General features: G+C 52.7%; 1 protein-coding gene across 2 annotated transcripts; it reads left to right on the forward strand.

The window, feature by feature from the left end:
- The first annotated feature begins 804 nt into the window (after window positions 1-804).
- Window positions 805-15,569, forward strand: LOC120900444 (dynein heavy chain 7, axonemal). 2 transcript variants are annotated; one of them, XM_040307432.1, is made up of 19 exons: window positions 805-948; window positions 1,425-1,741; window positions 1,811-2,394; window positions 2,478-2,711; window positions 2,793-2,984; window positions 3,051-4,145; window positions 4,221-4,633; window positions 4,719-8,922; window positions 8,997-9,293; window positions 9,364-9,710; window positions 9,781-10,516; window positions 10,597-11,066; window positions 11,215-12,479; window positions 12,723-13,717; window positions 13,797-13,805; window positions 14,014-14,031; window positions 14,324-14,458; window positions 14,531-15,061; window positions 15,137-15,569. In XM_040307432.1, exons 2-19 carry the CDS (start codon window positions 1,432-1,434, stop codon window positions 15,347-15,349), a joined length of 12,048 nt encoding a protein of 4,015 aa, XP_040163366.1. In that variant the 5' UTR covers window positions 805-948; window positions 1,425-1,431; the 3' UTR covers window positions 15,350-15,569. The 2 variants fall into 2 exon arrangements, with proteins under 2 accessions (XP_040163366.1, XP_040163368.1); XM_040307434.1 differs by lacking the exons at window positions 13,797-13,805; window positions 14,014-14,031.
- Window positions 15,570-15,575: the final 6 nt, after the last annotated feature.

A 15,575-nucleotide genomic window follows, 5' to 3' on the forward strand; every position in this document is an offset into this window, starting at 1 on the left:
TCTGGGGATTGTGGTGGGTCCTTTTTATAAAAGTAAGTTCCAAATTTGAAATATATCACTTGCGTTGTTTCCCTTGTCGAAGAATAAAACGGAATGATCGGTTAAATTGCATGTACTATTTAAACCTTTGCAGCAATTCGGCCACCGTGATTGCTGCCCCTGCCAAATGAGTGCTCAACCGGGCGAAACAAATCGCGGTGCGTCTGTCCTCCACCGAGGGCGGAAGTAGTAATAATAATAATCGTTCTTATCTAAATTATGAAATCAGTAATTAATTTCGACGGTTCTTTTTTTATCTCAAAATTCTCTATCACTGTGCATAAAAGAATGATACGTGTTGTTTTCCCTGTCTACAAAAAGTTCAAGAGCGTGACCCCGAAAAAAGCACGTGTTGCGTGTTGAAAATGCTCCACAAACTTCTTGCTGATGCTACCTGTTTGATATTTACATTGAAAAAGAAATTGGAGTACAACTCCTGCCAGCATTTATCATTTGACCTCCTGACCGATAGGCACCTATGTTGTACCTGTTGCTATTTATAATGAATAATCAAACCCACACCAAACCGTTACCAGCGGTACTTCCGGTTACCGTGGCACGTGCGTCCGGTCAGCTGTATCGTGCGTCGGGTCTCAGCAACAGGTTGTGCGAAGCACGTGGAGTTCGTAACATAGCTTTACATGCCTAGCAACGCAATCGGGCGTTTAGCTACCTTGGTTACCAAATATTTATCGAAATCGATCGGTTTAGTCGCTCATCGAGCAAAATCCTAGTAAACTGGGTAGTTTAGTCGCACGCTAACTGTCATCGTGTCCGGACGCTTTCCGGAAGTGTGCCGTTGGTGAGCGGTGTTTTATCTTGTAAAAGAAATTGTGTTTTTGATATTTTTATGGTGTTTTTTTTAATGAGTTTTTAGTGATTCGTGTCCATTTTGCATGGTGAAATAAGGTAAGATGACAGTACATTACGTATTTTTGCTTTTACAGTGCTGGAAATAGGTAGACAAAGATTAATTAAATTTTCAAATCTTTTCGAACTCTTCTGCTTGATTTGAACTTTTTAAATTGCAATATGGAATACACAAGAGGTTTTGAGGCATTTTTTCTCGTTTTAAAAATGGTTTAAGCCCAATTCTTCTTTCACTGGTGGAAAGAAGGTGGATTTTCACCAACGCCCAGTGCCTGTTATTTTCCACTAACCATGGCAACCTGTTTACCATCAAGCTCTAGGGGTAGCAGCGTAATCCGTTGCCAACAATTCCTTGACATTGATATTTGGAGCAGTGGTATTGCCGGAAACCAACAGCTGTTCTTTCAGTATACATTCCCCCACTGGGGTCGTTGTACCCCATTTCTCTTGAATCGATTTATTTGCCGCATCAAACACACAAACTCTACCGCTTCCTCCCCTTTTTTGCTTTCTAGCACGCCAATGAAACCCAGCACGGATCGCAGGGCGTCGGCCCCGGTTCGCAAGCGCACGCAAGATGGCACAATGGCTGCACGTGCTGCCGGCGGCAGTTCGGAAACAGCCGGACCCTCGGGCCTGCTGCGGATCAATCGCCGTGCCCATCCGGAGCACAACACGAAACAGATCTGGCGCGAATTGAACATGCCAACGGATTGCGATTTTCTTGGCCCGAACGTGTTCAGCCTGCCGGAGAAGCTGTTGCGCCACAGTACGAAGATGCGGCCGTCCCCGTTGGCACGGCCCAAACCGGACCGGAATGCGGATAAAAAGAGTAGGAATTTTTATCAGACAAAGATTTGGTTATAAATGCATTAATTGTTTCTGTTTTTTTGGCTCAAAGAGATTCGCTCCTACACCGCACTGCGCAAAGATCGCGAAGACTTCCGCCGACGGCTGGTGCGGCTGATCGTGCGCAAGGAGCACGAGCGGGACGATCCGGAAAACACGTTCCCGAACGTGGAGGAGCGGGAAATGCTGCGGTACTATCACTACATCCGGCATGGCATTGATACGGTGCATGTGTCGCCAATCGATAAGCGTGTGCTGCAGCGCATCCTGCGCCTCATACCGAAGAATTTGACCCGCTGGAAGCAGCCGCTGCGCGATATTATCGGTGAGATTAAGGAAGACTACTCGTTTGCCGTGCGCAAGGCGGTGGTAGACTTTGTGCTGGGCGACGCAATGACCAAGTACGCACGGAAGGAAGAGATCACGCCGGGCCGGTTGGAAATTAAGGAGCTGCGGTTGAAGTGGAAACACCGGTACGATGAAAATCAGGCCAAGATTAAGCGCAATCTGTTCTCGATCAACGCGTGCTCGGAGCAGATCCTCGAGCTGTGGGATACGACCTTCAAGAAGATGCTGCTGGTAAACGTGCAGGAACTGGTGGCGAAAGGGGAAGCGTACGATTTGACCGAGTTTACGGTGAGTAAGCATTCGGGATTTTGGAGTCCTTTTTTGGGGCCAAGTACATCTAACAATATGATATCTATGCGTCTTGTCTTTAGTCCACGGTGAACCAACAAATTGAAGAAACGAGACTAACGCTATCGGAAAAATGGTACGGTGCAATCAAGACGATCTTTCAGAAAGGCATCAAGAAGAAGCTCATCCCGGATGATTCGAAGCCGAAGATGTTGAAGAAGTTCTTCAACTCTTTAGCGACGCTGATGACGAGACAGCTGCAAAACCTGTGCATTAGCAGCATTGAATCGTACACTCACTACATCTGTGATGTTGGGGTAATTCATCTGCTTTGTCTAACGATTTTGATATTTCAATATGTGAGATTACCATGTCCAATTTTTGGATTTTTTTTGCAGCGCTCAAACCAAGGATTTCGGCTGACGATTCTATTGGAAAATCAAGATACACTCTCGTTCATACCGAGCTTTCCGAGGTTTCAGATTGAAATATTGAAGATTATCGATAACATTGTAAAATCGGTTAAAAGCTTCCAGCGGATCGAACGGCAAATCTATCCCGATCTACCTTGTCCGCATGAAACGCTGAGGGTTCGTCACTATTACGCCTCGATTTAGTTTCAGTTCAAATGCATTCATTTTTTCCTCTCAAAATAGCCTGAAATTCCGCCGGAAGTGATTAACGTTTGCAAGGAGAAAATCCACGATGTGCTCGAGGAGCAGCGCATTGGGCCGGAGCTGCGCATGCAGGACTTTGACAACTACATGACGCTGATGAACGGGTCCGACATCGACGACATCGAGCGGTTCATGGCGAAGCGGCCCAGCTTCGAGGAGTACTGCACGTACATACAGCGCTACAAAAAGATGGAAAATGAGGTGGCGCGCGAAATCTACGGCGTGGTGTCGATGGGTTTCTACGAGTTTCATCGCGAGGGGCTGATCGACACGCTCGAGGGTTCGGCGAAGTACATGCAGGACGCACTGATCGAGCAGATGACGAAAGATCAGCAGAACGGGGCGCAGCAGCTGGCGGTCGAGTATGAGGCGATCTCGACGAAGGTTATCACCATCCCGAAGGATACGGTGGAGCTGATGACGCTGAAGGCGTACGCGATACGGATGGAGGAGACGACGATACCGGAGATGGAGGAGCGGCTGAAGAAGAATCTGCACCATCTGCTGTACCTGACGGACTATACGATCTTTACGCCGCTGCAGATCAAGCAGAACAACAACACGTTCCAGTGGTACATGAAGATGCCGACCATCTTCCAGGACCACAAGAACATCATCGCGGAGAAGGTGATTGAGTATCAGGACGCGCTGAAGCGCCGCATCGAGAGCTTCCGGCGCGACCTGGAGCTGTTCTGGCAGCAGGTGAAGGAGTACGACTCGTGGGGTGACATTAAGAATCTGCAGAAGTACAAGAAGAAGGCGACGGCACTGGACAACAAGCTGGTGGCGGCGATGGAAAAGATTGACCACATCAATGAGGAGGAGACGGCGTACGGGTGGGAGCTGTCCCAGTACCCGATCCGCAAGCAGTGCCACGATAAGCTGGCCCCGTACAAGCAGCTGTACGATGCGGGGCAGGAGTTTATGGACAAGCACGATCTGTGGATGCACTCGCAGGTGGGGATGCACGATCCGGAGCAGATCGACGATACGGTCGGGTTGCTCTACCGGACGGTGTACAAGCTGGAGAAGCACTTTTCCGATTCGTATCAAACGCAACGCTTGGCGCATGATGTGAGTGTGTGAGGGGTCTTTTATTCATCTTTGAGAGGCTGCTTTGGTCACGATTTGCCTTTTATTCAATTTCAGATCAAGACCCGAATCGATCAGTTCAAGACACACTTGCCGATTGTGCAAACGCTGGGCAACCCTGGTATGAAGGAACGGCACTGGGAACAGGTGTCGGAAATCATTGGATTCCCTATACGCATTTCGGCCGAGCTGACGCTGGAGCGTGTGATCGATTATGGGTTGGATGACTATATCCAGCGATTTGAAACCATCTCGGAGAGTGCGACCAAGGAGAACAACCTGGAGAAGGCAATGATCAAGATGGTGAACGAGTGGAGCGATATGTCGTTCGTGGTGCTGCCGTACCGAGACACGGGCACCTACATCTTGGCGGCAATCGATGACATCCAGGTGCTGCTGGACGATCACATCATCAAGACGCAGACGATGAAAAGTTCGCTGTACATTAAGCCGTTTGAAAAAGATATCATGTAAGTATGGTCGCTGATCCTCCAAACTTCTCAAACTTGGTAAGATGATATGATTCGCAAATGTAATACACCACTACCTGTCCAGCGCCTGGGAGAAGAAGCTGATGCTGCTGCAGGACATACTGGATGATTGGCTGAAGGTGCAGGCGACCTGGATGTACCTGGAGCCGATCTTTTCGAGCCCGGACATACAGTCGCAGATGCCGGAAGAGGGTCGCCGGTTCAGTGCGGTCGACAAGATCTGGAAGGATCTGATGAAATCGGTGCAGGCCGACACGAAGGTTTTGGTGGTGCTGGAAATAGACAAAATGTCGGAGAAGCTGAAGAAATCGTACGGCCTGCTGGAGGTGATCCAGAAGGGACTGAACGAGTATCTGGAGAAGAAGCGGCTTTACTTTCCCCGCTTCTTCTTCCTGTCGAATGACGAGCTGCTGGAGATTCTGTCCGAAACGAAGGATCCGACCCGCGTCCAGCCGCACCTGAAGAAGTGTTTCGAGGGCATTGCGTCGCTTAACTTTACCGAAGCGCTCGACATTACGATGATGCGCTCGAGCGAGGGCGAAGAGGTGGACCTGGTGGAGGAGGTGTCCACCAGCAAGGCGAAGGGCCAGGTGGAGAAGTGGCTGCTCGATTTGGAGCATTCGATGAAGAAGAGCATCCACCTGAAGGTGGGCAAATCGTACGAGGCGTACACGGAGACGGAACGCCACAAGTGGGTGCTGATGTGGCCGGGCCAGTGCATCCAGTGCATTTCGTGCGCGTTCTGGACGCTCGAGACTACGATGTGCTTTGACAGTGAAGATCCGCTGGCCGCGCTGGAAGAGTATCTGGAGACGTGCAAGGTGCAGATCTCGTTCATTGTGGATTTGGTGCGCGGGAAGCTGGCGATGCAGAATCGGCTTACCCTGGGCGCACTGGTTGTGCTGGATGTGCACGCGCGCGACGTACTGCTGGACATGATCGAGCAGAAGACGACCCAGGTGGACGATTTCAACTGGTTGGCCCAGTTCCGGTACTACTTTGAGGAGCAAAACCTGGCGACCCGCATGATCAACTCCACGCTGATGTACGGGTATGAGTATTTGGGCAATACGGCGCGGCTGGTGATAACACCGCTGACCGATCGCTGCTTCCGGACGCTGTTCGGCGCGCTGCATCTCCATCTGGGCGGAGCCCCCGAAGGTCCAGCCGGGACGGGCAAGACGGAGACGACCAAAGATTTGGCGAAAGCCGTCGCGAAGCAGTGCGTAGTGTTCAACTGCTCGGATGGGTTGGACTACATCGCGCTGGGCAAGTTTTTCAAGGGCCTCGCGTCCTGCGGCGCCTGGTCGTGCTTTGACGAGTTTAATCGCATCGATCTGGAGGTGCTGTCGGTGGTGGCGCAGCAAATTTTAACCATCCAGCGGGGCATCAACTCCGGCTCGCCGACGATGGTGTTCGAGGGCACGACGCTCAATCTTGACCCGAGCTGTGCCGTGTTTATCACGATGAACCCGGGCTACGCGGGCCGTTCGGAGCTGCCGGACAATTTGAAGGCACTGTTCCGGTCGGTCGCAATGATGGTGCCGGACTATGTGCTCATCTCGGAGATTGAGCTGTACGCGTACGGGTTTTTGAACGCGAAGCCGCTCGCGGTGAAGATCGTCGCCACGTATCGGCTCTGCTCGGAGCAGCTGAGCTCGCAGCCCCACTACGACTACGGGATGCGGGCGGTCAAATCGGTACTGAAGGCGGCCGGCGCACTGAAGCTCCGCTACCCGGACGAATCGGAAGACATATTGGTGCTGCGGTCGATTAAGGATGTAAATTTGGCGAAATTCCTCAACCAAGATGTGCCACTGTTCCAGGGCATCATCTCGGACCTGTTTCCGGGCGTGGTGCTGCCGAAGCCGGACTACGCAGTGTTCGATGCCGCGGTGGAGAAGGCGTGCGAGAAGAACAACAAGCAGTTCACGCCCTTCTTTCTGGAGAAGGTGCAGCAGCTGTACGAGATGATTGTAGTGCGACACGGGCTGATGATCGTGGGACCACCGCTGGGCGGCAAAACAACCGCGTACCGCGTGCTGGCGGAGGCGCTGGCTACGATTGAGGAGCTGGGCGAGATGGGCGAGCATCGGGCACAGTACACGGTGATGAACCCGAAGGCGATCACGATGGGCCAGCTGTACGGGCAGTTCGATCCGGTGTCGCACGAGTGGAGCGATGGCATACTGGCGGTCAGCTACCGGCACTATGCGCAGAGCACGAGCACGGATCGCAAGTGGCTAATATTCGACGGGCCGGTCGACGCGATCTGGATCGAGAACATGAACACGGTGCTGGACGACAACAAGAAGCTGTGCCTGATGTCGGGCGAAATCATACAGCTGTCGTCGACGACGAACCTCATCTTCGAGGTGATGGATCTGGATGCCGCCTCGCCGGCCACGGTGTCACGCTGCGGCATGATCTACATGGAGCCCAGCTCGCTGGGCTGGGAGCCGGTGCTGGAGTCGTGGAAGAACACGCTCCCGCCGGCCCTCCACTCGATGAACAAGCAGGTGATCACGCAGATGTTTCACCGCTTCTGCCCGATGCTGCTGTGGTTCGTGCGCCGGGGCGGTGGACTGCGCGAGATGATGCCGACCAGCGACTCGAACCTGGTGCTGTCGGTGATGCATCTGTTCGACTGCTTCATGGACGACTACCGGAACGAGGCGTACATGAAGGCGGTGTCGGAGGTGGACGTGCGGGCGCAGCTCGAGGGGGTGTTCTTCTTTTCCAGCATTTGGGCTATTGGCGGGCCGCTAGAAACCGACAGCCGGGGCAAGTTTAGCGAGCTCTTCCGCGCACTGACGGAGAAAGTGTTTCCGCCCGAGCTGAACGAGAAGTTCCGCATACCGGAGCATCTGCAGGTGCAGCCGCTCTCGAAGCCATTCATCTTCCAGATCCCGAAGGGCGGCACCGTCTTCGACTACCGCTTCACCAAGGAGGGCAAGGGCAAGTGGCGCCCGTGGGCCGAGGAGATCGGCCAGAGCACCAGCATCCAGCGGGACGTGCCGGTGAATCAGGTGATCGTGCCGACGATCGAAACGATACGCATCGGTGCACTGCTGGAGCTGCTGGTGCAGCACGGCAAGTGTTTGCTGCTGGTGGGACCCACCGGCACCGGGAAGAGCGTCTACACGATCGACTTTCTGCTGAAGCGCAACGATACGAACGTGTTTAAGCCGCTGCTGATAAGCTTCTCGGCGCAGACGACCGCCAACCAGGTGCAGGACATCATCATGTCGAAGCTGGACAAGCGGCGCAAGGGTGTGTTCGGGCCGCCGCTCGGCAAGAAGTGCGTCGTGTTCATCGACGACGTGTCGATGCCGCTGAAGGAAACGTACGGTGCGCAGCCCCCGATCGAGATAGTGCGCATGTGGCTGGACCACTGTCTCTGGTACGACCGGAAGGACGTGACGGCGATGAAGCTGGTCGATCTGCAGCTGATGTGCGCGATGGGACCGCCGAGCACGGGCAACACGGTCTCGCCCCGGTTCTCGCAGCAGTTCAACGCGATCGCGCTGGACGAGTTCGACGATCAGACGCTGATCGGCATCTTCAGCAAGATCGTGCTGTGGCATCTAGATACGCGGGGCTTCTCGAAAGAGTTTGACCCGTGCATCGATGAGATCGTACTGTCGACGCTTCAGATTTATCGCCAGGCGCGTGCCATCCTGCTGCCGACGCCGGCCAAATGCCACTATCTCTTCAATCTGCGCGACTTTTCGCGCGTCATCCAGGGTGTGCTGCTGTCCGTGCCGGAGGGCACGGAAACGCTCAACAGCATGCGGCGATTGTGGGCGCACGAGATACTGCGCGTGTACGGCGATCGGCTGGTGGACGACAGTGACCGCGAGTGGCTGTTCGAGGAGCTGTGCACCGTGATACGCGAGTACATGAAGGAAGATCCGAAGGATCTGTTCGATCGGTTTGTGGAAGGGAATGAGCTGACAGAAACGTCGCTGCGAGCGCTGATGTTCTGTGACTTCACAAACCCGAAGGCAGACACGAAACTGTACCTGGAGGTGATGGATATTGAGGAGCTGAGCTTTGTGGTGGAGTCGTACCTGGTGGAGTACAACAACATGTCGAAGAAGCCGATGTCGCTGGTACTGTTCCGGTTTGCGATCGAGCATCTGTCCCGGATCTGTCGCATTATCAAGCAGCCGCGCAGCCATGCGCTGCTGGTTGGGGTCGGGGGGTCCGGTCGACAGTCGCTGGCCCGCATTGCATCCCATATATGTTCGTACGAGCTCTACCAGGTATGCGCATCGGTCTGCATGAATTGCCGTGTCTGTTGAACTGTTGATTATTGTCGCTTGGCGTCTTTTCTCAGGTTGAGATATCACGCCAGTACGGCATGACGGAGTGGCGTGAGGATATGAAGAACCTGCTGAAGAAAGTGTGCGGCTCCGATCAGCACATCTGCTTCCTGTTCACGGACACGCAGATCAAGGAGGAAGGATTTCTGGAGGACATTAACAACCTGCTCAACTCGGGAGAAATTCCCAATCTCTTCACCAACGAGGAAAAATCGGAAATTATCGAGAAAATGCGGCAGATGGATCGTCAGAAGGAGAAGAGTCAGCAGACGGATGGTAGTTTGGTGGCTCTGTTCAATCTGTTTGTTACTGTAAGTCTCTAGCTGAAGAACTGAAGGGTCTTCTGCGTAGGCGAAAGTACATTGTATCACTCCATTACAGATCATACGAGATCAGCTGCATATCGTGCTATCGATGTCACCGATCGGTGATGCCTTCAGGAACAGGGTTCGCAAGTTCCCCTCGGTCGTGAACTGCTGCACGATCGACTGGTTCCAGCCGTGGCCTAAAGATGCACTGACAGCGGTCGCTACCAAGTTTTTGTCCACGGTGGAGATGACCGACATGGAGCGTCAGTGCTGTATCGATATGTGCATGGAGTTCCACACCACCACCCAGCAGCTGTCGGATGAGTTCCTGTTGCGGCTGAAGCGCTACAACTACGTCACACCGACCTCGTATCTGGAGATGATCCACACTTTCAAGACACTGCTCGACAAGAAGCGCACGTATGAGACGATCTCTGGTGTTCTGTTTCCAATTCCAAATACTTGCTTTTTTGTGTTTTCTTCTTTACAGTGAAGTACTGACGGGCAAAAATCGCTACCTGACCGGGTTGAAGCAGCTGGAGATTGCGGCCCAGCAGATCGGTGTCATGCAGGAACAGCTCGAGGCAGTACAGCCGCAGATGAAGATCGCCGCTGAAACCGTTGCTCATCAGATGGCCAAAGTGCAGGCCGATAGTGAGGTAGCGGCCGAGCAGAAGCAGATGGTGGAAAAGGATGAAGCGGCCGCCCAAGAGCAGGCGGCAGCAGCGAACGCTATCAAGGAGGTGTGCGATGCGAAGCTGGCAGATGCAATGCCCATTTTGGATGCGGCCATGGAGGCACTGAACACACTTACGCCCGCTGACATTACGATTGTAAAGACGATGAAAAGTCCTCCGATTGGGGTGAAGGTGGTGATGGAGGCGGTTTGCATCCTGAAGGATCTAAAGCCGGATCGGGTGCAGAACCCATCTGGGATGGGCATGGTCGAGGACTACTGGGGTCCATCGAAGCGTGTACTGGGGGATATTAAGTTCATGGACGGGTTGCTTAACTTCGACAAGGACGACATCCCGCCGAAGGTGATACAGAAGCTGGAGGAGCGCGTCTTCACGAACGAAAACTTCGACCCGGAGAAGGTAAAGGCGGCATCGACGGCAGCGGAAGGGTTGTGCAAGTGGGTGATAGCAATCGCAAAATACGACAAGGTGGCGAAGGAGATTGCACCGAAGAAGGCGGCTCTTGCGGAAGCACAGGCCAGCTACAATGTAAGGAATTCAAGGCGTTTCATTCGTTGTTTCCACCATTTTCTGTAACGATTTTTTATTCTTCTGTCTCCCCATTTAAGTCCGCAATGACGATACTGAACGCAAAGCTGGAGCAATTGCGTATTGTCGAAGAAAACCTTGCCGATCTTCAGCGCAAGCTAGACGAACAGATTGCTCAGCATGCGAAGCTGCAGGCGAATGTGGAGCTGTGCATGAAGAAGCTCGAGCGTGCAACGGAGATTATTACCGGGCTGGGCGGTGAGAAGGATCGATGGCAAACGGCTGCCGACACGCTGGCCCTGATCTACGACACACTGACGGGCGATGTCCTGATTGCGTCAGGGATCGTTGCGTACCTCGGACCGTTCACGATGCAGTTTCGGGCACAGCAGATCGCCCAGTGGATCGAACGGTGTACGGATCGTGGGATTATCTGTTCACCCGACTTCCAACTCGTCAACGTGCTGGGCAATCCGGTGGACATTCGGGCGTGGAACATTTTTGGACTGCCGAGTGATGCGTTTTCCGTCGAAAGTGCCATCATAATTCAGTAAGAATTCAATGGCTTCGTTTTCTTATAGGATTTGTGCAGAGATCCTGTCAGATATTGGATTCCGTTTGGAGAAGCAACTTGTGTAGTCTACAAATTAGATATGAACAATGTAATGTAATTTTTCTTCCCTCTTTTTTGTTTTTAGCAACGCTCGTCGCTGGCCACTAATGATCGATCCCCAGGGGCAAGCAAACAAGTGGGTACGCAACATGGAGAAAGCCAACCGCATTTGCATCATCCGCCTGACGCAGCCCGACTATACGCGCGTCCTCGAGAACGCCATTCAGTTCGGGCTGCCCGTGCTGCTAGAAAACGTCGGCGAAGAGATCGAACCCATGCTGGAGCCGATACTGCTCAAGCAGATCTTCCGCCAGGGCGGCACCATGTGCATCAAGCTCGGCGATTCCATCATCGAGTACAACGATTCGTTCAAGTTTTACATCACCACGAAACTGCGCAGCCCTCACTATCTGCCCGAAATTGCGGTCAAGGTGACGCTGCTCAACTTTATGATCACCCAAACGGGCCTGCAGGATCAGCTGCTCTCCATAACGGTAGCGCGCGAGCGGCCCGACCTGGAGACGGAGAAAAACTCGCTGATCGTGCAGGGGGCGGAGAACAAGCGGCAGCTGCAGGAGATCGAGGACAAGATCCTGCAGGTGCTGTCGTCCGAGGGGAACATCCTCGAGGACGAGACGGCCGTGTCGGTCCTAAGCTCGTCGAAAACGCTGGCGAACGAGATCAACGAGAAGCAAATCATTGCCGAGGTGACCGAGCGTCAGATCGATGTGGCCCGGCTGCAGTACACACCGATCGCGGCCCACTCGACGGTGCTGTTCTTCACGATCGCGGACCTGGCCTGCATCGATCCGATGTATCAGTACAGCCTGTCCTGGTTCGTGAACCTGTTCACCGCGGCTATCGACAATACCGAGAAGGTGGACGAGGTCCCAGCACGGTTGGAGGACCTTAGGACCTACTTCACGTACAGTCTGTACGAGAACATCTGCCGGAGTTTGTTCGAGAAGGATAAGATACTGTTTTCGCTACTGCTCGCTACCAATTTGCAGCAGGACGCTGGGCAGCTTGGGGCGGCTGAGCTGATGTTTCTGCTTACGGGGGGTGTTGGGTTGGACAATCCGGATCCGAATCCGGCTGGGGGATGGCTGCCGGACAAGAATTGGGACGAGCTGTGCCGGTTGACAGTGTCGTTCGAGGCGTTTGGGGCGCTGAAAGAGCATGTGGTGAAGAATTTGGGTAGCTGGAAGCAGTACTTTGATGATTATACGCCTCATGAAGCGCCCATTCCGGAACCGTGGAACACGAAGTTGACGCCGTTTCAGAAGTTGCTGGTACTGCGGTGTTTCCGGGCGGATAAGCTCGTTCCAGCGATTGAGCTGTACGTGGCGAGTAAGTAAAATGTTAAGTGTTTCCTATCTGAAATGTCGAGTGCAAGGTTGTAAGAGGGATTCTCAATCTTCAGAAGAATAGGAGTAACAAACTTATTTGTGAGCAGGGGATTGGTTATTTTTCTTGGGTCCCCTTGTGAAATCGTTGCCCATAGCAGCCGCCTAGTTTGCTTAGTGCATAATCCCTGGTTTTGAGTTGTAAAAGGAAGTCAAATGATCGTCTTATTCCTATTCCCTACTCCAGAAACGATGGAACCAAAGTACGTCGAACCTCCGGCTTTCAACTTGGGCGCATCGTACGACGAATCCAACTGCTGCGTGCCACTTATCTTCGTGCTAACACCTGGTACCGACCCAACTGCAACACTGATCAAGTTTGCCGACTCGCAAGGACTCGGCGCCAACCGCCTCTTCTCCCTATCCCTCGGCCAAGGACAGGGCCCGATCGCGACCAAAATGATCGACGAGGGCACCAAGTTCGGTAACTGGGTTCTGCTGCAAAACTGCCACCTGGCCCAGAGCTGGATGCCGACGCTCGAGAAGATTTGCGAAAGCTTCCAGCCGGACACAACCCATCCCGACTTCCGGCTGTGGCTCACCTCCTACCCGACGGAGCACTTCCCGGTGGTGGTGTTGCAGAACGGAATCAAGATTACCAATGAGCCGCCGAAGGGGCTGCGCATGAACGTGACGCGCTCGTTCATGAGCGACCCGATCTCGAACGTGGAGTGGTTCGAGGCGTGCAAGCAGCCGGCCAACTTTAAGAAGCTGCTGTTTAGCCTGTGCTTCTTCCACGGCATCGTGCAGGAGCGGCGCCAGTTCGGGCCGATCGGGTGGAACATACCGTACGAGTTTAATGAGACCGATCTGAGCATCAGCCTGACGCAGCTGCGGATGTTTCTGGACGAGTACGAGGAGGTGCCGTATGTGGCGCTGCGCTACCTGACGGGCGAGTGCAACTATGGCGGGCGGGTGACGGACGATTGGGATCGGCGGTGTCTGAACACGATACTGGGCCGGTTCTATACGGCCGCGGTGGTGGAGGATGCCGATTACATCTTTGACGAGGCGGGCCTGTACCCGGTGCCGGAGCTGAAAGAGCACGAAGAGTTTGTGACGTTCATCCGGGAGCTGCCGATCATTGCCCGGCCGGGTGTGTTTGGGCTGCACGAGAATGCGGACATTATCAAGGACCAGAAAGAGACGGACACACTGCTGGCCAGTGCACTTAAGACGCAGGTATGTGTGACGCGTTTGGCTGATGCTTTTAGCAATTCATAACGACCCAAACTTCCTTACTTGATGCTAAATCCAAAAGGATCGTACGGTAAGTATGGGGGATATTGAAGTTTATTTGGGGTGCAAGGGAGTTCGAGGCAAACAACAGTGAGTGTGGGGACTGTGAGTCCCCACAACACGTTTAATGTAAGAGGCTTTAGACGTCTTTTGACGTCTGTATGTGTTAGTTAAAACACATTTTTAATACTATTTTCCAAATCCAATGCTACCTCTCAACCTCAAACCGTTTCCCTTAGGATTTGCTGCAAATGAAGGTAAAGTATGAGTTGGGTTGGAAAGTTAAAAGTGATGTAACAATTGCTTAAAATTATTTATAAAATGAACATAATTTTATATTCCCTTTTGATTGGCTTCTAAATCTCTCATTGGATCTTTTTAATCAATTGGCAATTGACAGATTCTTGAGGATCTGAAGGTTTGTACAAAATTTGAATGAAGAATTATTACTTTAGTTTATTTCAAAGTCTAAATTGGATTAAAATTGAATTATGATTGTGTATAGAATTTCGAATTCCTCGATCATTAATTGCCTTTAAATCGTTCCAGAACACATCGACCGGTGTGTTCAAGGAGACGCCCGCCGAGCTGGTCATTCGTGTGTCGACTGATATGTTGAAGCGCCTGCCGGCGGAATTCGACCGTGAAGCGGCACTGGAGAAGTATCCTACCGATTATCATCAGGTGCTTTCGAGCGATATATTACGCTGACTGTACTCGGACTAAAACCCCAAAAACCCCTTCCCCCCCTTCCAGAGCATGAACACCGTGCTGGTGCAGGAGATGGTGCGGTTCAACAATCTGCTCATCTGCATCCGGAGCAGCCTGCAGACGGCCCGGAAAGCGATGCAGGGACTGGTCGCCATGTCGCCCACCGTCGAGGAAGTGGTCAGTGCCGTACTGATTGGCAAAATCCCTTCCGTGTGGGCGAAACGATCCTACCCCAGCCTGAAACCGCTCGGCTCGTACATTGTGGACTTTATCGCGCGGCTTGAATTTCTCCAGCAATGGTACGACGAAGGGCCGCCGGCCACCTTCTGGGTGTCCGGGTTTTTCTTCACCCAGGCGTTTCTAACCGGCGCTCAGCAAAACTTTGCCCGCAAGTACGTCATACCGATCGATCTGCTCGTGTTCGACAACGAGGTGTTGCGCGAGACGGACATCACCGAACCGCCGGAGGATGGGGTGTACGTGTACGGACTGTTCCTGGAGGGGACCCGCTGGGACAGGGAGAAGGGCTACCTGCAGGAGTCCGTTCCGCGAGTGCTTTTCGACACCGTGCCCTACGTGAGTACACGACTCTTCACGGTCGAGGAGAAGTGATTGAGTGATTTCATTTAATATTCTTGCTCGATTTTTTAGATCCTACTCAAACCGATGAAGAAAGATGACTTTGTACCACGGCACACGTACCGGTGTCCAGTTTACAAGACGGCGGAACGGCGCGGCACACTCTCGACGACCGGTCACAGTACAAACTTTGTCATAGCGCTGCTGCTAAACTGTGATCCGAACGTTAGGACGGACCACTGGGTTATGCGCGGGGCGGCTATGCTGTGTCAGCTTAGTCACTAACCGGTTTGACCTTCGTGGATGGAAGTGGCATGGTATACATGGTACAAATGAAGGTATTTCCTAGCTTTTTTTTATCCCCTCTTCCGTCATTGCTTGGCGTGAGAATGGTGGTGGAATTTAAATTAACGGGGATTTTCCCATCAAACTATTACTTACGTATTTTGGAAACGGCATTTAAATCCCATATTGAAATTAAAATAGTATCATCTACTGCTCTGTATTTTTG

The sequence above is a fragment of the Anopheles arabiensis genome, chromosome 3 (assembly GCF_016920715.1).
Source record: "Anopheles arabiensis isolate DONGOLA chromosome 3, AaraD3, whole genome shotgun sequence".
NCBI lineage: Eukaryota > Metazoa > Arthropoda > Insecta > Diptera > Culicidae > Anopheles > Anopheles arabiensis.